The sequence below is a fragment of the Pempheris klunzingeri genome, chromosome 13 (assembly GCF_042242105.1).
Source record: "Pempheris klunzingeri isolate RE-2024b chromosome 13, fPemKlu1.hap1, whole genome shotgun sequence".
Taxonomy (NCBI): domain Eukaryota; kingdom Metazoa; phylum Chordata; class Actinopteri; order Acropomatiformes; family Pempheridae; genus Pempheris; species Pempheris klunzingeri.
Window position 1 is genome coordinate 15,569,380 of NC_092024.1, and position 24,239 is coordinate 15,593,618.

Sequence of the window (24,239 nt, forward strand, 5' to 3'; positions counted from 1 at the left end):
GTGACCCCGGAAAGAATGCTCTTAAGGTGGGGGGAAAACTGCCTTTACCACTGCATCATGGCCTACAGGATAGCCCAGCAGCCGCACAACAAATACAACCACTACAGAAAATAACAACACAACAGACCAACAGTCGATGGAAAAAATTAGAATGAGGTGAAAAAATATGTGGAGTTAGAGTGAGACAAGCAGGAGAGATACTGCTAATGTAATGAGAGAGAGAAAAAGATTGATAAGGAAAAGCAATTGAGATAGAGAAAAAGTGGGAGAGGAAGGCAGATGCAAAGAAATACAGTTGGACTTGATCTGAATTGTGCCTCACAGGCCTGGCTGTCTCTTACTCCTTTGGCGCCCCCCATGAGATCATTTTCATCCTTTATGAGTCAAAAGGAAGCCCTGTTGAAAATGAAAGGTTACACAAGCCAGAGCCCAAGCCCTCGGAGTGAGAGAGGAGAAGATCCCTGCTGCAAGGGCCCTGCTGCTATTCAAAGCACCTGCCATTGTGTGGGCGCCCATCCAGGCCTATTGTTGTGCAGAAATTAGTCGTGCTCCCTTTGGCTCCCTTCGGCTCCAGAGGCATGTGGCAGACCCCCTTGTTGTTTTGGGTTCAGATACGTGGTTGGATAGATGCGTGGCCCCGGCTACCATCACCACTGGCTGTGGCCCTTTGCCCTCCCTCCCACATCACAGTATCATTCTGTTTCTTTCTCATCCCGCCGTTGTTCACTTCTCAAGAACACTTTCAGGCCAACATTCCTATAGTTTTCGCTCTCTTTCTTTTGTACTCCTACTCTCCTTTCTCCTTTGGTGTATATGCTTATTGTTCTTTGGAGCACCCTCATTATACCCATGGTTATATTTTAAGGGCCTCTCTCTTTGATTTTGGTCTCGTGGGGAGTGAGTGGTGGGCTGGTGGGAGCTGTAGGTCTGGCCCAGCTCTCAGGGCTCCCCAGCCAGCGTCTCGCAGAGTGGGCTTGGGGGTATTGTTAGGCTGGGCACCGCTGCAGAAACACTGGTGCTAGTGCTAGTGCAGGGGGTGGATGCGAGGGGAAAATTGAAAAGTCAATAACGAGGGCCGTACAAAAAAAAGAAAAGAGAGGGAGAAACAAAAGGAGATGGAGAGCTTCAAAAAGCTGAGAGCTATAGAGCGCTGCTAATTAATAGCATCAGAGGAAGACCTTTTTTTTTTTCCTTCTGGAACTTTAATGCTGCATATTAACTTGCAAGGCGATTAAGAGCTCACGTCGTGAGTCAGGTCCATTTCACTGCCAGACCAACCTACAGTGGCCATGTTGTATGACAGAAGATTTGCAATGTCTCACTCAGAAAACGAAAAAACAAACAAAAAATTACATTGGAAAATAGAAAGCACTATTGTAATACAACCCTCCCTTTGTCAAACTACTGAATCATCAATCAATGTGCTATAGAGGTATTTGAGTCTGCTAATTTTTCAGGCTGTTCATGATGTAAATGAAGCTACATTATTTTTTAAGCTGTTTCTATTCCTGTTCTATATGTAAATTAGATAGATGGAACACCTCTGCAATTCAATGCAACGCTGGCACAAAGTAGAGCCTCAGTACACTAAAGAACAGAATTAGCGCTCAAATTCAATTCAATTCAATTCAATTTTATTTGTATAGCCCAATATCACAACAGAGTGTCTCATAGTGCTTTACAAAGTGCTTTACAAAGTCCACTGAAAACTGAAAACTTGACAAATAAGTCAACTATTTAGTAAAAAACAGAACCATTTTAAGTGTAAACTATTTGCATTGCATTTCATTACATTATAGAGGTGCTCCTTCTTTTGGTCTATTGGTATATTTCGGTCAATCACTGTAGAATTAGTATATGTTATTGTCAGTAGGCATGTGGGCAATTGTTTCTCTCCATTTGTCAGATTGTACTCTTATTCCAAAAAAGATTGCTGTGTGTTCTTACTCCCCCTTTCATACAGCTAAGGTAAGGGATGGTCCTTGAAATAAGAAATTTTGGTGTGTCAGCGGGCAGAGTGGCAGTAATTTGAACCAAGGCTTTGCAATTTGTATGTTTCACAGTAGTAATAGGCTCTTCTCTCACTGTCCCTGCCATAGCAATTTCCACCGCCAACAGCTGTCAAGCCCTTAAAATCAAAATTAGTGCTATGGAATTGGGCGTTAATGAAATGACCTGCTGGAGTTACCTTAAGGAGCAGGGCGGACAGTCAATACTAGCCACGTCAAAACCTCTCTCTGCATGCTGCAGTCCCATTAACGAAAGGAAATAGTCTCAAGTAAATGTATTAAGCACTGCTTCCACTTTCTAATTATGTTTTTCGCTTCTCCCTTCATAATTCATTCACTCTTTCATTAGTTCTTAATATTGGAGAAGGCTTTTATCTGTCTCTTCTGGCCACATGGGGTCACCAATTATTTGTCACTATATATTACAGGAATGTCAGAGGAGTCCATGTTGTATCTTGTGGATAAATGTAGCTGCTGGCACTGCGGAAATAGATTTCCTTGTGTGTTAGAGGCACTTTTATCTCACAAATAAAACATTATTTCCATAGTATCATACAGAATAATGAAGCATTAAGGGTTACCCCATGGAATCCCAAACTGTGGGCTCCCCCCCGCCTCTGCTTCCTATAGAAAGAGGGGAATGTGTGCCAAGGCCCAGTGGAGGACACTGGGGCCTGGTTATTGACTTGTAAAGGAGCCGGTAGGTGAGGGGTCTTGACAAGACATGAGCGGCTGACTCTCTTGTAAAGCTGTATCTGATTTCTCTGCTAGTTGGCTCCCTGGAGATACCTGCTTTACCCTCTGTTGATCAGACTCTCACTCACAGCTGTATGGAAAAACGCAGCAATAAAAAGAATGAAAGAGTAGTTTTGTGAAAGGAGACGCTCTTGTTCTATATGCCATGATTCCCTGTTAGGGTGAGAGTGAGTGTGAGGGAGAGGGGAGCGAAGGAATCAGCTGCTAGGTGAAAGAGCTGCATGTAGTATCTCAGTTATGCCAGAAAAAAAAACAAAAAAAAAAACTGAATGATTTGGTGAGTTGTGTAACAAAGGCTATCAATAAGAGCATCTACATTTATGTAGGTGTGAAATAACAGAGAATTGTATCAGCAAGAGGACAAAGCAAGTATCAACTAAACAAGCGCCTCACTCCTCACAGATCTGACTAATTTATGAGGGTAAACTGCGCTGACAGAGAGAGATGCAGGTGGAGGGAGGAAGTTTTCATTGACTCTCCAGAGCAGGCCAAGCCAAAGCCCTGGAGGGATTTCTCTCAGTTTGAACTTTATCAGGGGCTACGCTTAATCAATACACTATCGGAAAAAGAATTAATTACTAAAGCAGAATAAAACAGCTGCATTTTAAACCAAGGATTCATCAATTCTGTAATCTCTTGGTTACAGCTCAGGTGTCAGGAGGATCATTTCAACTCCATGTAATGAGGAACTGTGGGAGTTTACCCTTTGCCGTCCTCCTCCTCCGCTTCTCTGTTTCTGACCCCCCCCCCACTTCCAACCAACACCCAGTTCCTATCATGCACCTCCTCATCAAGATATTTTCCTTCCCCTATCCTTATTTTTCATCCCATTTCCTACCCTCTCAGCTGTTTGTCATCCACATACGATATTCTGTGTTTTTTATACTTTCCCTCTCCCCTTGCCTCTTGTGCCATCCTTAATACATTGACTTTATTCCACTCTCTCACCCCCCATCCCGCTACATTCCCTTCCCACCAAATTCCTGTCTTTGCGGGGATGGGACGAAGGGGTATTAAACTTGAAATCTCTGGTGTGAATGCTGACTGGAACGGGACATTCCCACTGCTGCAGCCATCAAGCCGGACATTCCTCCGCTCAGGCTGGGACACTGCTGGTGTTGCGAAAGAGGGGGGCACAAGAGATGGGGGAGGTTGGTGTAGGGTGTAAAAAAACAACCCACCATAGTCAAGTAGTAAAAACAAATATATTTTTGTGTATAAAATCAATGGAATGTGATAATCAAAGGAGAAAATTGGTTGAAAGGAAATGAATGGTGTATGGTGAGCACATTTCGATACTGGAGGACAGACAAGTGACATAGGAAGCATCCCTTGTGTCAAAATAACCTTGTCGCACTGTTGCCACGACCAGTGCCATCCACCCCTCACAGCCCTTGACCCCAGCCCGAAGCCCGTAAACGGACTGTCCTTGACTCCCCATAATGGGGGATTTCAAGGCAGGTTGAGAAGGGGTTATGGGTGATGAATTGGGTTTTTAGTGAGCTCATTAGGAAGCCAAACAGAGTTTAGACTGGCGGAGCGGGGCAGCAGCGCAGTAATCAGTTCTGCTCGCTTTGTTCCCTGCCTCCAGGACATTTGTGTGAAAAAAAAAGAGAGCGAGGAGGAAAAAAACTTCATGGCATTTGGCTGATGAGAGGGCTGCTGAGCAGAGGCTACAATCTGATGGTTGACTTGTTGATTTATAAACCTTTTAATCCATTTACTCTACCAACCCCCCCAGCTCTATGTAGAAAGCCCCATCTCTGTTAAACTCTCACTTTGATGCCACTGTCCATCAGGTGTGGCAAAGATGTCTTCAATAAATCTAAGTCGTCCTCCTTTCAGTATAAAAACAAGGACTTTGTTTGTTTGGTTTTCATTGTAATTGAGGGTAGAGAATCACTGCTGTTTTCATACAGTGGAGGCTGTTCCGAATCGCAAAACCACACTCTGTTAAAACTGGCGACGTGCATACAGCTGCTCTTTCTGGTGGTTTAGCTAAAAGACTTTGATATACAATAGTTCCTAGCGGGGATTGCAAAGCCATTTCTTCGCTAGCAGATGGATCCATATGATGCATTTGCGTGCTCTCCATCTCTTTGTTTTCTTTTTCTCTGTCTCGTCTGTTTATTCCCAGCTTTCGCTCTATATCATTCCAAAGTAGAGCAACCCATTTTGTGGAAGCAGCTTGTTTTACTAATGATCGTGCTTGTTTCAATACAACATAGCCCCACTTGCTTTTGGGAAATACCTATTCTTTAATATTTAATGCATCATCAAACCTGAGGATTTAGGTATGCTTCTCTGTGTGCACCTAGCCCTGTTTTGTACTGTAACAATTATGAATTATAGAGGGGGTATCATCAATATATGCAATTCTAAGGTCAAAAAAAGCTCCTTTGTACCGCACTTTGTAAGGGAAGAAATAAGGACAAAGTCTGGGTAGACAGAAGCAAGGTTCCGACAGGTGTGTTGGCAGGTTTGTAAATTTGTTTATTAAGAAACAAGGGTTGGACTGAAATTACCTGTGAGACCAATTAGCCCTATTCGATTTGGAATCTAAGGGAAGAGCAGCGGCAGAGTTGGAGTGCAGTGGGAGCGGGTGGAGTTGTCAGGGAGGCAGAGAGTGTGAAATGTCTGGTGGAGACCCAAAGCCCTTCATTAGCCACTGATCCCTGTCTGTTGAGTGAGGAGCAGTCATGGGCATCACAGCTCCCTTTTAGTTCCCCCAAAAAGAGCGGGGTGAGGGGGTGGAGGGTAGCTCCCCCATCCCCTGCAATTTAGCCCTTTGCCATTCATGCAAATTGGGTCCTGACATCTGCAACAGCCTGCCTCCTTTCTTTTATACATCTTTATTCCATCTCTTTTCTTTGGGTCTTTTTCCCTCTCAAATAAAGCCCCCCTTCGATGGCGGAGTCCTAGCTGACATACATCCTTTTATACATATTCCACATCTGTGTAAAAGGAGCACTTTTCTGTGTTCATACACACATATGGAGGAAATGGAGGAAAATATTAGAACAATCAAGATCCTAGGAGGCATAAGCAGTCATTATGCAATCCTTACAGTACTAATATATGATGTAATAAGAAAATTGTTGTTGCAGGTAGAAGGTTAATTGCACCAATAGTTAGTTCATTTTAAAGCCTTGGATAATGTGTATACTTTGTGCACCCAGTGCTAAATTTTAGGTTCTTGGCAGATGATAATCTTATGAAAAGATCAAGAGAGTTTTAGGCACTGACTCTGGAGAAAAGGCAGTAACCAGGCAATCTACCCCCTTCCTCCCTCTCCCTTCTGGACGAACCACTCTTCTTTGGCTCCAGGGGAGAAGCTGAAAGGGGAGGGTGGCTTTGCTCCAGCCCTTATTTTGGGTTAAAAGGTAAAATAGCCTAACTGGCTGTTAAAAACAAGTTTTACCTCCAACCCTCTACCCTCACCCCTCCCCTCTCTTTCTCTCAGCTCTCTCCACTTCGACCTCGCCCTCTATGGTAGGGATGTGCACAGTGGGGTCAACACTGTGCCTGTGAGAGGAGAGAGGCCTTGTATCGGTGGAGAGGCGATAGTTATCTCCAGCATTCCAGGGATGACAGAGAGATATCTGCCTGATGGCAGGGTTAGAGGGCTTAGAGAAGGGGCGGAGAAGGGAGGGAGGAGAGGAGGTACAGGAGTTGTTGAGCAACTGCCCCCCCCCCTCCCCCCGACCACCACCACCACCACCACCACCATCAACCCCACACCTCCCTCCTTCCTTCCCTCCCTGCCTCTCTTACTGCCTGACTGCCTCGCTTCTCCACACGTAGAAAAAAACCATCTAATTAGAAGCTCTTATTCCACTTCATTTAAGGGAACACTTAATGATGTGTTTTTGGGGGGAGACAACTACACATTACTTCTCATGCAAAAGGAACCACTCAGTCGTAGCACTCAGGATGCAGATACAGCTTTGTTTGAGATGGAGGTATGTCCTCATTTCTCTGGGGTGTCATGGCTATTGGAGAAGAGAGGAAAGTGTGGTAGTCCACTCTCCTTTACCTTGAGCCAGTGTGCTGGTGGTTAGAGGGGGCGGTTAAGGGGAGGCGGATAGTGACATCTGAGTTTGGCAGGCAGACTTGCTGAAGGAGAGAGTTTGTTGTAATTGCTCTGACAGGTTTTAGGGCTGTTAATGACTCCGGCCTGAGCGCTACCAATTTGTCAGCATGCTTGCTGTTTACTAAGCTGTTGTTTTATGGTCCAGTGCAAGGGGCTGCTGCTTGTTTAAGCACAGATCAGGAAATAATCAGCGTAAAACACTGGCTGCAGTGGTGCAGCCACACTAAAACAGTTCCGTTTAGAGCCCTCATCTACTGTATGGATCTGAATGAGTGCAGTAAACCATATGGTGTGGTCACACAAAGTCACACAAACACACTGATGGGTTACTTAGCGTTAGAAATTGGATGCTCAAGTGTGTGTTTTATCATTAAAGGGATTATGTACTACTCGTTAGCACTCGTCTGTGTTGTATGTTAGGTAAGCGCAAAGCATATTGCTAGCATACGGTTATAGCCAGAAGACCTGTAATCCCCAGTCAGCACAGAGCAACAGAGGGCCGGCCATTCCACTAGTGTGAATAGAGCCTGTACGTGTTTGTGTATGTGTGTATGTGAGAGAAACTGTGTGTGCGTCAAGAGCATGTGGTCTCAGAGCCGGCAAAGACCCCTTCGTAAATCCAGAGTAAATAAAAGGGGTAACCAGACGGACAAAAGAGGAGCCCCCACTGCTTCTCTCATTCGCTGCCATTTGGGGGACTGAATGTGCTAAACGCCGCTTATGTTGGCTGAAAAGTTGAGGAGAAAAAGAGGGAAAAGGGAGGCTCTAAATCCCCCTCTTCTTTTCTCTTCATTCTCTGTGGCCAAGCCTGCAGGGCTAGAGGTGGTGTAATAGGAGGGTGTCGGAGGGAGGGTTGGAGGGCCCGGTCGACTATGGTGTGCAAAGGTAGAGAAGGCCAAAGGATCTCCCGCTACAAAAAACCTCTTAGCTTCTGTTCTCTGTCTGCTCCTCTGTCTGTCTAACTCTCCTCATGTCCCTGTCTTTGGGTGAGCTTGGGTGAACAGGCCTGACTAGTTTGGGCTGACAGGGGGCATGGGGGGGGTCTGTTGTAATTAGTCACTTTAACCATAGCTTCCATAAGCCACTGCCTCTACACTCTTACTACATTACCCTGAGACAAATGCTGGGGCCTCCCAGTACAAAATCACTGCACCGCCTTTAGAATAATACACACACAACTTCTAAAGCTCGTCTACAGGCTTTTCAGTAGGTGTAATAATAGTATATTGGGACCAATAAGTCTGGAGTGTTTGATAACTAACCATGACTGAGTTTGAATGTTTTCCAACTATTGACAAGTCATTATTCATTCATGCATGGGTATATTGGAATGGGAGAGCGGCAATGGGAGGGCATTCTTGATGTACTGGTAGAGCCGCAATATGTGTTACTTGTGGTCGTATCAGTAATGCTTCCAGGGCCGACTAGACCTTTGCGGCTCCCTGAGGGTCAGGGTGCCTCCTAGACATAAAGCAGTATCTCTAGAGTCATTAGGACTCTGCTGAATTCCCCCTTAATCTCGGCAGAGACTGTAGGACACTTTGTGCTAAGCCATTTCTTTGTGCAAGAAATCCTGAAGCGACCCTGAATGTGCCAACATTAGATAAGCCGAGTTGCAGTGTGTTTACAGTCCTTTCCCAACCCGTTAATGAGCTCAGCCCTGAGACCAATTTACTCACATGGAGATATATCTGAATGCATTTTTAATAACCACCCACTGGTGATGAGAGGGGGAATGTATGTGAGCGTAATGTGCTCTTGGACTTGTGCTTGTTTGTTTGCTTGTGTGTTCATTCACTCTCCCACCCTCATTGCATCTGGTCATTGTCTTCCATCTTGGCTGATTACACTGCCTCGATTTCTGTGTATATGAAAATATGCACAAACTTTCATTGCAAGCACTTTAAGTCAAGATATTGATAGAGTGGGTGAGGGAGAAGGCGAGAGGAGGAAAGAGTGAGGGAAGACAGAAAGAGAGTGGGAGAGAGAGGGGGGGGGGGCTGTCTTTTTTCTGTCTCCAAGGGCGCTGCTTTTCCAAAAGTGCCTGAGGCTAAACTCCAGCACCTCGGCTCCCTTAGGCCTTTCGGCTGCCTCCTAATAGCCAACCCCCATCTGTGTCACATGGCCAGATGATGGGACGCTTCCCCCGTGCTCTGCCTTGCACTTTTTTTTTCTTTTCCCCATTTTTTTTCAGAGTGCACATCCACACAGGTTAGAATGGCAGAGTTGCCAGGGAACAGTCAGAAGCCATTAGCGTTTGGGACAATTTGCCCTGCAGCGTTCCTTCTCTCGCTCATAAGAAAGGAGTGGGGGTGGATGCAAAGCACCAGCTCTCCTTTAGATGTAATGAGGTTGTGCAAGTTGGCTCTTCTTTATTCTTTTTGTACTCCTTCTTTTCTTCCTCCTGCCTCTTCTTGTTCTTCTTTCTGTCTTTGTTCTTTCTTTCTTTTTACCTTATGTCCACATTAGTTTTTACTTCACTCTTTATTTTAAGTACACACGTCTGGTTATATACAGTCTGTCAATACTTTACACAAAATTCATTCTCAAATGCCATATGTATCATCTGTGCACACATGACAGTATACATGCGCATGCGAGAGAGAGAGGAAAGAGGGAGAGAGTAGCTGAAAGCCTTGGAGTCTGGTTTCACCCTTGCGGGCGAGGGCAGGAGGCAGCGAGCATGCTGGGTAATGAAGTGACAGGTCAGTCTGTAAATACGCATGGGTCGCTCTGGCCCTGGCCAGGGGGGAGGCTATCGCATTGCAGTGAAAATGGAAACGTCAATAAAATTAATCTGCCAGCCTTTTGGCCACTGTGTGGTTCCATTGGATGGGCCTGACTGCTCACAGCAGGAGAGGGATTTGGAGACTTGCTCGAAAATCAACACAAAACCTAGCGGCACACAAACAAACAACCAAACTGTGTATCAACATTATTCAGTGAAGCTCAAAAGCAAAGAAACAAGAGGAGGGTGGTTAAAATTCACAGCTCACTAGTTGTGTTGTTATTGAAGTTTGGAGGGAGTTAGACTTGACTTCCGTCTGGGTCGCATTTCTCAGGAAGCCCCACACAGTCAGGGTAGGGCTATGGCCAGACCAAAGTTTATTGTTTTAGGCTTTCCTGAACAAGGATTCGTACTTAGCCTGGGATTTACGGCATTTGCCACTAATGAATGCCCATTCTACAATTACAACACCCCTAGTCTGTGTCCCCATTCCCATATGTCCTTCAGAGGGGCTGTTGCTTCTCCAACTTCACACAGGGAGCGCAAAGTCGGCACTTCTCTGTTTTCCTCTTTCGTGTGGCTCTGCACTAATGATGTGGAAGGAAAACACTGCACAGAAAGAAGAGAAAGACAGAGAGAACAAAAAAGAGGGAAAAACAAGGGGGAGGAAAAAGAAAGTGGGGAAAGTAGTTAGAAGTGAGGGCCCCTGCTGTCCTTGTATTCTTCATTTATTTTGCATTTGATTACGCCACCAGTCGGATCCTTTTTCTTTCCCCCTTTTTAATGTTATTAGTTCAAATATTTATGCGAGATTAAGGCTTGTATAGGTGGTTGTGATTGATGCCTCCCCAAAAACAGGAGGACATGCGAGTCTGAATTTTGAGAACGTCAGGGTCCTTCTCTGCCTTAGTGGAGGAGTTTTTCAGATACATAATTTAGATGCCCTCAAGGAAGGCTTTCAAGGCATTTGTGCCCGGGGGCAAGAAAAAATAACTATGACTGTTAAAAGTAAATCATTTTTGCTAATGCACAATTAATGCCGGGGAAGAGGAACAAGAAAAAGGCACGGGACAAAGATGGAAACTTCGATTTAAAGGAGAAATCGTGCCTGAGTATGTGCATGTTTTCCTCTTGAAATCAAACACTGACGGACATTAATGCAGGCGAAGCCGCCGCTGGCCTGTCATGCTAATCTTGTGGCAGAATAGGGAGGGGTTGCTGGGAGGGAAGGGAGTGGGAGAGGAGGACTAAGAGAGTTGGGGTTGGGGTGGGGTGGGGGAGGCAGACGAGTCCATTATGTGCATTGAAGTGCAACAATGAACCACCCCAAATCACATCCCTACTTTCATACTCATGCTTCTTAACTGGATGCCGTGAATTATCAACGCCTTTGAGTTCTGTTTGTGTGTGAGTGTGTGACTGTGCACGCAACATGAATGCACGAATGTCTGCGTGTTACTGTACATGTCTGCATAACTCCTTCCTGTCCCCTTTGGCTCTGCTCAAAAGATGAAAAAAAATGCTCTACATTATGTCAAGCATGCAAATTTAATTGAATTAATGACATGAGTCCAAGCCTGTACGTGAAGGCTCCTTGTCCTTTTTTTTTGTCATCTTGCTCCATTTTTTTCTTTCCTCCTCCTCCTCCTACTGTAGAACTGGAAAGAGGAGCCTAGTGTTTCAGCGTCCAACCATAACATTAGAGTCATTAACCCCTATTCCCCTTTCTCGTGCTCTGGGGTATAGAGCAACTCTGCTAGGCCTCTGAGTAAACCCCTCACTCTCTGTACAGGCCTTCGTCTAAGGCCACGTAAATCCCCCCACCTCCATATCTCCACTACACACCACTGGCTTTGCTGCAGTAATTCTCTAGTCCTCAGCGCAGTGCTTTTGAATTCCTTCATAGGTATCTGTGGTATTTGTCCATTTATCCATCTTTTGTGAGCCTTTAACTTAGCTTTTACTGTCTGTGCCTCTGCTGCAGCTTTGAGATGTTTTATAGCGGGATCTTTTTATTGTATTCTGAGTCAGTGATGTGGTCTGGGATGTTATTTAACCCAGGGTTTGGTTTCTGTCCAGGAGATGGCTTAGACAACAGCGTTGCATCGCCTGGCACGGGGGATGACGATGATCCAGACAAGGATAAGAAGAGGCAGAAAAAGCGTGGCATTTTCCCCAAGGTGGCCACTAACATCATGAGGGCGTGGCTGTTCCAGCATCTCACGGTAAGCACAGCCGTTACTTTGTGGAGATACACGTGTATGAAAACAGCCCAGGTAGAACAACACACACACACACACACACACACACACACACTCAAAAAAGCATGCTCAAGCACACACACATACACACACACACCCACACACCTGTCACATAGTCGTTATTGAGTGAGTGAGTGACAGCAGTGCTGTGATGCTCACCTGTCAGCCACCTGTCAGAAGGACACAGTGACCAGGTCAATCTAATCAGTTTGGACTGTTTACTCTGCTCAGCACACTCTGAGTAAGGCGGAGGCGGCCCGACATTCCATAACATTTACTCCAATGCGAGATGCACTGATTGTTTGGCCTGAGGAAGACTTTTTCTGGGGCAAACTAAGAAAAGCATCGTAGTTGCTAGAGAATGATTGTGAGTGTGAAGGTGTTAGATTTATTTTAGGTAAAGATTGAGGTTGAGTACACAGAATTTTGAAAAATCTATACCTGATCACATTAAATCACACATGCTATTGTTATTTGTGCTTTTACTCCTGTGTCTGTGTATATATGGTTATAGGTACAAATATGTAGACCTACATGTATGCCATGACTTCAATCTATTCTATACTCTTGGTCGGTTTCACATTTTAAGTCCAGTTGACTTGTTGATTTTACAGCTTACGTTTGAGGCTGGGGTGCTACATGCTAATGTATTTCTCCTCCATAGCTGAGAGGAAGTTGTTTGTTTGCCTGACAGTTAAGTCAGACAACTCACTTCGTTAAGCACAATGAGGCTACACGGCTTGGATTAAACATTCAAATGCCAGAGTAATTTACACATAATTGGTAAAATAATGAAGTACTCTTCGCTTAGCTGTTTACTGCATGTGTCAGTCTGTCTGTCTGTCCCTCTGCCTGTGTTTGTCAAGTGTAAAGGGATGGACCACATGTCCCCCCCCCCCTCACTAATGTCAGGACATTATCAGAACATCAGGCTGTATTGATTTTGCAACGCAGGTCACATTTCAGAGGGAGGTGGCCACGCCAGGACATATAAGCTGCTCTCTGAGCATGTGACTCTGTCCCAGAGATGGAAGGACAATGTAGGGGGAAGGGAGAAGTATAGAAGGGAGAGAGAGAGAGAAAGTAGAGGAGACTTAGTTTAGAGCTTTAGCCTTCTGGATCATCCACACATTTAAGAGGGTCAGGTGCCCCCTGTGCACCCTGCAACCCCCCATTACCAATGCCCACTCCCTGCTCAAAGCGCCTGTACCCTGATTACCTAACCAAAAGCCCAAGTAATGTGTGGCCAGCAAATACGGCCTAATTGAAAGGGCTGTAAATCCATTACATATTGGTCAGGGATAATCAGGAGTGCTTTAATCACTTTTATCTATTCAGGAGCAGTGAAGCTGCAACAGCAAAGCCCTGAGCCTCGCAGGCCTTAGCGGCTCCACCACGCCAGTCTGCATGCTTATTATTCTCATCATTATCAAAATGACTTCACAGCTGTTCACAGCTCCATCGCTCCATGACTGGAGACCTCTCGCCAAACCGTACAAACCGGGCTTCATTCAGAGGCTGAGGGCGGGAGGGAGGCGAAACTTTTTTTTTAATTATTTGGGAGAAATTCTTTTTCTGCTTGATGTCTTTTTCCTCCTGTAAGCTTGGAGTGGAATGTCTTCTTTGTGTATAAAGGGGACAAATAAATTGAAGTGGAATTTACTGCATGTTCTTATACGCGTGCACAAAATACATGAACACACCTTATGTGAGTTTAGAGTATTTTCTCATTATTTGGCATCTTTCCCGGTGAAAGCCTCGCACAGCTTCAGTGGTCCACTCTGCGAAAGACGCAGAGATAAAGACAGAATGACGCATACAGAGCTATTGGAAGAGTTGCCAACAATTTTCTTTAGAATTGTTTTAAAATTGAATTGAAAGAGTGGAAAGGAAAGGAGGGGCGAAAGCCTAATGTTGGGCACAGGCACATTTCTCAGTGAGCTGGTTAATTCAGACAGAGTAGAGCTTTCAAGGCCCTCTTTTTCTCTGTCCCTCTCTCCTTTATCACATCCCCTGCTTGTAGATGTTCTCTCCAATCTTTATTTGTGTCTTTTGTGTAAAATTCTGGCCAGTCTTGTACAAATAATAATCCCTCCCTTTTAACCTGCCTTCATTTCTCCACTGAGGAAGAGGACTAATTGAATTATCCCCCTTCTCTTCTCACCATCCAATTCTCCCACCCATAAACTCTCTCTCCCTGTCTCTCTCTCTCTCTCACTCACACACACACACACACACACACACATACACACTCACACCCATTAGCCATTCTCCTTTCTTTTAATTTGTTAAGCAAATGTATTTTCTATTGCTGGATGCGTTTGTGCAAGGGTGAATTCTTGGGGACTTTGGCCCCTGAATGGCCTATAGCGGCATTCTGCTATTCATGCATTCATTAACTGAGGGGTGACGAGTGAAAGGAGCGGCCTTGTATTTTCTCAAACTGCGGGGCCAGCATGGAGCTCCTCTTCCATGAGCCACAGGGGTCTCTCTACATATGTTCTCAACATCCAGCCATTGTCAGATCTTCTGAAAAGCTCAAAAGGACAGGACCCCCCTTCACACACACAGAAAAACAACACAGGCCAATAGTAACAACTGTTGGCTTTTGGATTCAGTATAACAAAATTGCCCTCTCCCTCTCCCCTCCCACCTTCCCTTGATTTCGCTCTGACCTCACACTCTCTTGGGAGAAAATCACAAGATATTTTTTCACGACAGTCACATATAGAACATTTCAAGTCACATTTACCATCAGTCATACCATGCCAATATTCCAGCTACAGGGAAAATACAGTTTTTGGCGTTATAAAAATCTACAATTAGCCTATGGAGAAGCTGTGATAACCCTGACCTCTTTTATGTTGAGCCCATATTCACATGCACTAGAGAGCACGTGAGCTGGCAACCTTAAATGCCCCATATGTAATTGGCAAACGGCTGGACAGATCAGCTGGTGTTAGCTGGCAGAAGAGGGTCAGACCGTGTCTCCACTCGCTCCTTCTATCCTCCCTCCCACGCTTTCTCTCTCTCTCTCTCCATAATGCCCCCCCCCCCCCCCCTCCCCATGAGTTTCTGGATGTCTTCCAGCCACATTAGAGGAAGGAAAATCCCAGACTGTTGGTATAAGCTTTTCAATACTACAGGGAGATTATGTTATCAGAAAGGTAAACTTCACTGTTAGGGGTAAAATGTTCTACTGCACTTCAAAAGCATGGACTACAAAATCCAAGAGAGAAAGAGGGGGTGGTGCAGAAGGATAGGTAGATAGAGGCTAGAGATGTTAGATACAAGAAGGGAGGTGGAAAGACAAGTGGCAGACAGAGAAATAGAGAGGCAGTTATGGGGATTTTTCTTGTTGTTGCACAAGGTGATGCCCTTTTGTTTGGCAAAAGCAAACTCTAAAACCTACAATTAGCCCCTTGGCGCCCCTGGCTTTCCTTCCCTCTCTTGCCCCCTGCTAGCCCCTACTCACCCTTGTAAAGACAAGGGTCGGTCTTGCAATGAAAACAGGAAGCACTCAAATCCAAAGATACCACTCTGGGCTCTGCCCTTGTCTTTTGACTAGTGTAAACCCTCAAACACCTATGAAAATAAATAGGGGACCTCAGGAGCAAACCAGGCAAGTTGAGAGTTTGCACACGTGTGTATGTGTTGGCTAGAAGAAGGGAGGGAGGGATGAAGTGAGAGGGGGAGAGTGGTCAGTCAGATGAGTAAGTAGGTAGCCCTCTCAAGCATCAAGCGTCTCAGGTTTTGTGTCGGGCCACCCTTTGGCCTGGGTGTTTGGGGGAAATTCTGTTAAGCTGCTAAGCCAGGTGTATTGGTCCCCTGGGCTCCTTGAAAGGGAAGTGATATATCCCTTGGTCATTTGGAAAGTCCTTGGAGTGTGAGCAATAGAACTGTGTGTTCAGACGAGAAATGCTTATGTATGTTAAGATGGTTTTTAAATATAGTGATTAGTAACACATCATCATAAGTGTAACACCAGTGTGAGTATTGACTCATAATCTGTTTTTTAACTGAACCGAAAGATGCTGTGTTAATACAGCCGTTAACCATACATACGCTACATGGCACTCCATACATGGCACTTTGTGAGGAGATGAGTACACTGTGCTGCAAATATCATTAGATGCTAGTGACAGTGGTCACCCCCCCCCCCCCCCTCCACTCCCAATCCCAGCCCAACATAGCATTAGTCTCCATGACAACAGGGTGTCATCGTCAGGTCGAGCCCTCCTAGCTGCTCTCTCGACCGCCCTTTATAGATGCACATAAAAGAGCCAGCTAGGGTCATTCATGAGACATGGGCCCAGGCAAGGCCAAACCCTGGCAACGGATGTTTGTCACATACGATAAACAAGTGTACAAGTCCATCCCTCAAAAAGAGAGGGCATGTTGTTTGAGTAGACTAAACAGTCAGCTCTGTAGTATCCCCAGTTTTGTTTAAGCTCCCCTAGTCCTTCTAATCCGTGTGTGTTGTTCCAGTGCAAGCAGCATTTAACTGGTGGAGACACACATCTGCAAACAGTTTGAAATACCTAAGCCCTTTCTCCTTTTACATTGAACTGTTGAGAGCAGTTTATTCCATATTTGCTGGTACCTGCTTTATCTTTGTAGTATAAATGGCATAATAAGTATCTAATTTACTCAGTGAGTTCAATTACTTGTCATTTAGTGCAATTACATTATTGATTTGTTTGAATTTTACACCTATTTAGTAATAACTAATAACATTAGATGTAGCAGAAATTAACTTTTTAAAGCCAGAAGCATCATAAACGAGCAACTTTAGGCTACAAACCAGAGATACACAGTTCAAATCTGTTTGCTTTTCAACTCCTTAGGTTGTTGCGTGAGGTTGGATCAAGAGAAGGCAGAGACAAAGGAGAAGGAGGGAGGGGAGTTAGGGGTAAGAGCAAGGGTGAGGAGGGGGTAAAGAGGGGGCTCCTAAGGGTCACAGAGGTGGAAGCCTGGAGGAGGCCCACACACTAATCTGTCATGTGCTTGTTTGCTTCGCAGCCCAAAAGTCAGCTCTCCAGTCACCCGTAGCAACCCTGGCGACAGTTTGGTTCACTGCCACTGCCCAAATGTGTGACTATCAGCGTGAGATGCAGGAAAAAGAGTCATCACATTACTTTTGTGACAATGCCCATTGCTTCATGTGTGTGTTTACTAAACAGACATTAGTGACAATATGACAAGATAGTTTGGTCATGTTTACTATGGGAGTCATTGAAAGTCAGTGATAATGACGGTGGAGGGGATCTTTGGGGGGGGTTGAGGTTTAATGCTTAGCTATTGTCTAGTCGCTGTGTTCTAATGTTGGTGGCTTGGCGACCCTAGAAAATAGAGACACAAGCCACCTCAGTCTGCCATCTGTTCTTCCCCAGCCGGGCCACTACAGAGGGGCTACCACAGCATGGACAGACCTCACAGGGACGGGACACTTAAAACGCAGACACTCTGACACTACAGTGAAAAGATGCTCAAAACATTTATTCCACACAAGAATCTCATGTTCCTTGTAAGAACTCATCAACAAATTACCTCTACATGTCAGCAAGATGCTTTTTTGTAGAAGCAGAGAGCAGAGCACGAAATGAAAGTTTAGAAGGGAGATCCAGTGACTTCCCATTTTCACAGGCTGTATAATTATATGACTGGCCGCATCAACTTTGCTATCTCATTGCAGAGTGGCTTTGCCGTAATTTCCCAGTGTTAGTGTGTCACAGCTCTGTGACTGACAAAAAGGCTTGTTTACACTATGCTTTGGCATAGTTGGTAGCCGTTCCAGAGGTTTAATGCTGCATTAGAATGTAATAAGACCTAATTCGTTTCATGCTCCGACATCAGACCTTTACACTTTGCCCCCTAATCCAGATCTGTCATAGTTCCACTTCAAAGCCAACAAACCCCACGTGGAATCCACTGACATATAAAGCATGGCACATTAAGCTTGCTTACACTACGTGGTGTGTGTGCTTGTGAAAAGAGTGTACATGTTTTTTTGGGGTTTTTTTTCAACTTTTCATGCAAATAGGCTTGCTTTTCCATAAGATGAGCGTCATGTTATTGTGCATGTGCATCCCAACACTTCTCCTCCCTCTACCTCATGTTTTCTCCTTTTTCCCTCCCTTCCTGTTAATTTTCATTCCCGCTGTTTGCATCTTAATGCAGGTTGTTTAATGAAGTAGCAGAAATGAGTGCTTTCGCTAAGGGACTGTTTACGACACGTTGCCACTGCATGGAGGTGATTAAGATGTGTGAAACTGCACAGTGTTTGCCAATGAAAAAAAAGAGCAACCCGCAACATATCCTCCAGTAAGACAACAGCAAGGGGAAAACAAAGGAGGAGAATGTTCCCTGAAATGTGATGCAACGTGCATTTCTTTAGATGAGCTTTTACAACAGGGGTGCTCTCATGGAAGACCAGAAGCACAGCATGAGTTTGACCGGCCCCTGCAGAGGTGACTGCACATGCCCTGACCGTGGCAGAATACAAACGGTGCTAAGTCTGCGGAGGGCAGTCAGATTTATAAACTCACAGTTCTGAACAGTGAGAGACTCCTCCAAGAACACACATGCACAAAGCTGAGGAGACTTCTTAAAAGCCCTATGCTCCTCTGAGAATAGGCCCCAGCCCGGGAACGTTTCCCTGCCTTCAGCACAGCAGCGCGATCCACTGCTGCTGTAGTCATAACACTGATCTGTTGGCTAGGACCTGGCTGAGCTGACTCTATAAGAAATAGGGCTGAATGACGTCATGCGTAATAAGGGACCCTGCGAGGTAGTCTGTGATAGCATACCGTACATGCCCCTGGTGGAAAACCAGGGTTGTTAAGATGGTGGTAGGTGATTCCATGCTGTTTTCCTTTTTCTACACTTTTGGGGTTATCTTACTCATAACAAAATGTATAAGAGGATTTTGGTTTCACATCTTAGAGCTAGTTTCCTTAAATTACCCCTTACCCTTCCAGGGGTACCGCCCTGCAGGCTAGCCTCATCCCCCCACAGTTGATTGCGGGGTTGTGGCAAGAGCTGCTAGAACGGTGGCTGCTGCATGCTGGGGACCATGGAGGCCAATGAGATTCTGCTGCAGGCCTCCAAGCTGCCCCAGCAGTGCTTTGATATTCATCTCACACCAAGAGAAGAAAATGCAAAAGGGAAAAGGAGCAGCACAAGCGTGGAAACAGCAAACCAGGCTAAAGAAGGGAGGGAGGAAAGGAAAGAGAAAAGGTTGAGGGATGGAGGCACTGTGTAGAAATCAAAAACAGACCTTGTGTTTCACTGTTTGGTTTGTCATGGGACCCTGGCTGCACCAAATCCCACTCCTGCCATTTTGTGTGATTTTTCTCCCCTCCCTTCCTACTCCTCTCAAATGCATGCTTTTGTTTTGCCCAGCGCTCAGTCCAGGGGCAGGCAATGGGATTCCTGCACAGTGGGGTCCTTATAACTGGGAGCCATGTCTCTTGTTCTCACCTCTTCCCCCCACTTCCTCACCTTTTCATTTTTTCCCCATTGATATCCTCTCTCTTTCCCTCTCTGAACATATGGACTGGTTTTTAAGAGAGAACCCAGTCCACATCAAAGACTGAGGCTGAGCGGGTCAATTTGTTGCTCCCCTCCCCTACTCTTCCCCCTCCACTACCCTCAGTGGACCCTCCCTGCACCGCAGCCATTTACCCAGAATGCTCCATTGCTCAAGCAGTTCTGTCTAGCATATATATTGAGCCATGTGTTGTTAGTGTCTGTTATCCACATAGAGCAGACCTCGTTCACTTCAGACCGCTGAATTTCTGTGCAGCCACATCCCCCTAAGATCATGTAAGGCTATACAAATGAACATGTGTGATAGATAGCAACCCTGAATCAAGAAATAGCTGTACCACACACTGATAAGAAAAAGCAGATGGACAGAGAAAGAAGAGAACCAAATATATGTTTTTATATATATATATATATATATATATATATATATATATATATATATATATATATATATATATATATATATATATATATATATATATATATATATATATATATATATATATATATATATATATATATATATATATATATATATATATATATATATATATATATCCAAATCTGAGCAGAGCAGGCCTTGGCTCCAGATGTGAATCTCTCTGAATATTGATCATAGGGAAAGCTAGTCCCCCGTATCCCCAGGGCTGCAGCGTCTGACACACAAAGCACCTCTCTAAAGCCCATAAACCAGCCTGTACAATTATTTAGATAAAGAGGGCAACAACAGCAGTATATGCCTCCTAACCCTGAACCTCCTCCTTGACTGTCATCCTCCTACTACTACTCCTGCTCCTCCTTTTCCTCTTTCTCATCCTGCATAAAGATGAAGAAATTAAAAAAGGGGAGCAAATGTGTAATTAGCCACACATTTCTGAATCCTCCTTAATGTTCATTACTGAAACCAGGGGCAATTACAAGTTCAAAGGGGTTTAGGGCACCAGCAGCCCGCATAATCAGTCGCAAATTAAGCACAGCTCATTTGTCACAGCACAGCACGCACGCTTGTATGTGAGCACAGTAACAAACATGCATGCATTCTGTCAGAGTTGAGTCATAGACAGGCTGACAGGCATCAATTTCCATACAGGCACAAATCTCAGTTACCCCAAGGCACTGAGTTAGGTCGGCCAATCCTCTTATGCTCTGATGCTTTGTTTTCACTAGATAACAGCAAACACCACTGAACCATTCACCTTAGCTTGCGCGACATTATACAGTATCCTACTTGCATTCATCCTCTTATAGGTGTCCTGTTTGCTCTTACAATCCCCGCCGCCACCTGTCCCTTCCTGTCTCCATTTTACAGCTTTTTTTAACCTCTATCTTCCTCTGTGTCTGTCTCCTCCCACCTGGCCGTGTCTAAGCAACACGTGACAGTGTGTGTTTCATGTCTGTCCCCGGAGGTGTATCTCGGTTACCTCTGGGGCCAGGTCACAATGGCTAATCCTGTCTTCAGGTGGCTGTTTAGCACACTGAGAGGAGAGCTCGCAGAACCGGAGGTGAGCTCCTGTTACAGTACTCCCTGACCAGGGGTCACCTCCGACACTGTCAGAATACACACACACATACACATACACACAAGTCCTCCCAGATAGGCGAGAATGCTTGCACATGCATGCACATACACTAACACACACCAAAGTTTTCACACACAAACATTGTCACTCAAACACATTGAGCCTGCTTATCTATCCCAGGTGGCTCAGCCTTCATCTCTCTCCTCCCTTGTTCTTCTTTATCTTTCTACTGTACTACTCCTCTTCTAGTCTTTCTCTGTCTTCTCTCATTCCCAGATCAGTCAGACTCTTGTTCACATTAGGATTCCCTGATATGATCTCCATGAAGACTTGCTCTGGTGGCCATGCGTTGCCTGTCCTGCCCGGCACCCTCATTGTTTAAGCTGCTCTCACACGGGACACAGTCAGGTCTCCAGTGAATTGAATGGAGCCCTATCATGTGTGGCTCAGCGTAGTGGGAGAGAGAACTCATTTTTCACTAAGGGAACGACATCCATCTCAGCAGCCAAACGCTGGCTGTTTCATTAAGTAGCCCATCCAGGCAGACAGATGTGTTCAACACACAGCCATGTTTGCCTATGCAAGAGCGTGTATTAACCCACAATCCTTTGGGGGAGATTAATAGGCTACCAGCCCCTTTCCATTGATTATCTCTATGCCATTTTCCCCTCCTTTCCTTGGCTAGATATTAAAAACTAATGAAGCCTATTGAAAACGGGAACCACGAGGCTCTTCACGGATCATTTTAAGTTATTTGGACTCAAACAGAGAGGGATCTCTTTAAGGCACAGTTTGAGTCGAATTAAGAAAATAAATGTGGAGAGCAGTGTTGAAGAAACAGGAAGAAAAAGAGGAGAGAGTCGAGAGTGTGACTGTAAAAAGATGTGTGTTTAAGAAAAGACAACTCTACTCTGACACATGGAGCGGAGACACGGCAGATGTTAACAATTCCACAGCATAGCAAAGCATTCCTAGTGTTGGAACCACGTTCTAATTGCCATAATGGAGGTGGTAAGCGCTGACAGTAATGGAGTCGTGGGGATCCATCCCCAGCAACCTGAATTAGGGGCCACTTGGCAGATCCACTTCAAGATGGCCTGTGTTATTTTGTCAAGATACCCTTGTTTTCTCTCTAAACTTTCTTAAGCTTGCTTTTTCTGACAGAATTGTTCTGTGGCATCACCATCTTTCTCACCCATGCCATGGTGTCAGAGGTATGGGGCTCAAGGGTTGTGGTTGGCATAGGCTGCAGTGAGGAGGGAGAAGTTGGTGGGATGAGGATGTGTGAGATAGATGGGTCAGAGACCAGGGTGGCGAGTGAGCAAAGAGTTAAAAGCATCCATGTGATGGGCTCACCTCTGCACCAGGCCTGGTGAAAGGCGGCGGGGTGCTGTCGGGGAAAATGACTTCCTGAGACATTACCATCAATCACCAGACAGGTCAGGCCCCCCGATCCCGCCATCAGGATGGAGGAGAGGAGAGGGGGATGGGGAAGGAGGATTAGACTAGAGGGGACGAAAACAGAAAGGAAGACTGGGTTAAGGCTTGTTGGGGAACAGACTATTAACAATCTCTTTTTCTCACTGCCTGACTGTTTTATGTCTTTTGCTTCCTCTGCCTATCTGTCTCTCCCTGTCTTTCTCTCTTTCTATTTTCCAGTCTCCATAAAACGGCTACCCAGGCATTCAGGAACGGCCCCTGCTGGTCAGAGTCCTTTCCTCGGCTCAATTGCATCATTAATTATTCCGCAGGCAGTGGGCTAGAAGCAAATCTAAAGACAGGAAGAGAAATAGAGAGGGAGCAAGAGTTAGATGGGGAGATGGGGGACAGCTGTCTAACACCCCTAGTTGGTCTTGCTTTCACTCTCTTTCTCTCTCTCTCTATCTCTTTCTCTCTCTGTAAATGAAGGATGGGAGAGGGGAGGGGCTTGGGTTACCTCAGCGAGCGGTTGTGTTACATTCCTGAGAAGGGAAGGGGTAGGGGGGTGGTTCAACGAGTTGTTGAAAAGAACACAGACGCTTGTCAACAGCCACCGAGCTGGGGAGCCATCATGCCTTGCTTTAGGCCCGGAGGTCAATGACCCTCAGTTGCACCCAGATAGAGAGAGGTAGAGGAAAACAGAGAGAGACAGAAAGAGAGCCACCAAAAGCTAAAGCAAATCACCACACGGTACGTGCCACAGCTTGTCTGTGGCAGAGGTCAGTCAAAAGCCTCCAAAATCTCTAAATCCTTCTCTTTCTCTGTTCACCCATAAAACACTGTACGTGAGCAGTGGCTAATTCACTGTGGATTAGCTTCCTCCAAAGGACTAGTGGAGTAGAAGGAAGAGGAGAGGCAGACAGAGAGAGACGGAGAAAAAGGCAAGCGCTGGCAGTCATGGCAAAATGGCCCATTAGATTTAAGGAGTAAAAGTTCATCAGCTTTATTAATGGGAAGGTATATAAATGAAGTATGAATTACCTGACTTTTATGGAGTGGCGAGAGTGAAACTGGAGTGTCTTATGATATAATGTTTTAGTGAGCTGTTCTGAGCGCTCTGATGAGCAGGCTGCAGAGAGCAGAAGGAGAAAGAGAGTGGAGAGGGAGAGACCGGAGTGTGCTGGGGTCCCCTGAGTCCAGTGGCTGGAAGGTTGCCTGATTGTTGCTAACATGCGTAGCTGATCGGGTTAGCTTGGAGACAGGGACGTTCGTAGCTTCCAGGCTTATTCTTTGCGTGTCATTAGCTAGCATAGTAAAAATTGCTGGCGCAAAAAAAAAAGGTCAGCCACATTTCTGACTTTGTCTTCTACACATGTGCACTCAGACACAAGTCGAACACGCCTGTCTACACTCGAACATGCGTGTAGTTTCACATGCACAAGTACATTTACAAACAAATATGCATGCGCATATACAGTATATGCAAGCACGCATGCAAGCACAATGACACACACATGCCAGTGCACAGACAGACAGACACACACACACACACACACGCACACACACAAACACACATGCTCCCCACCATCCTGTAATAAGCGGTAAGCTGAGCTAGCTGATGGTCATCCTCCCATGGGGCTGCTGGGTGGCTGCCAACTTCCTGCCTGCTTTGTCAGTGGATAAAGCCCCTAACAAACGAGAGGGCTGTAGCTAGGCAGGCCAGCCAGGTCAAAGGTCACCTTGGCCCCCGGGCAGGATTGAGCCTAAGAGCACTACAAGGAGAGAGAGGGAGATGATGGAAGAATGCACTTAAAGATTGGCTGCTATTAACCAGGCCTAAAAGCTATATCCCTGCCTCACCACTCCTTCTCTTCTCTTCTCTTCTCTTCTCTTCTCTTCTCT

The 24,239-nt window shown here is 45.4% G+C and overlaps 1 protein-coding gene across 3 annotated transcripts in view; it reads left to right on the forward strand.

Annotated features, from left to right (window-relative positions):
• meis2a (Meis homeobox 2a) overlaps positions 1 to 24,239 on the forward strand; it is a 78,726-nt gene that overhangs the window by 22,287 nt on the left and 32,200 nt on the right. For 2 of the 3 annotated variants that reach the window (XM_070842081.1, XM_070842083.1), the window contains exon 8: positions 11,666 to 11,811. In XM_070842081.1, the coding sequence (XP_070698182.1) occupies positions 11,666 to 11,811 (146 nt within the window). The remainder of the gene's footprint in view (positions 1 to 11,665; positions 11,812 to 24,239) is intronic. The other variant, XM_070842082.1, reaches the window with a different exon arrangement.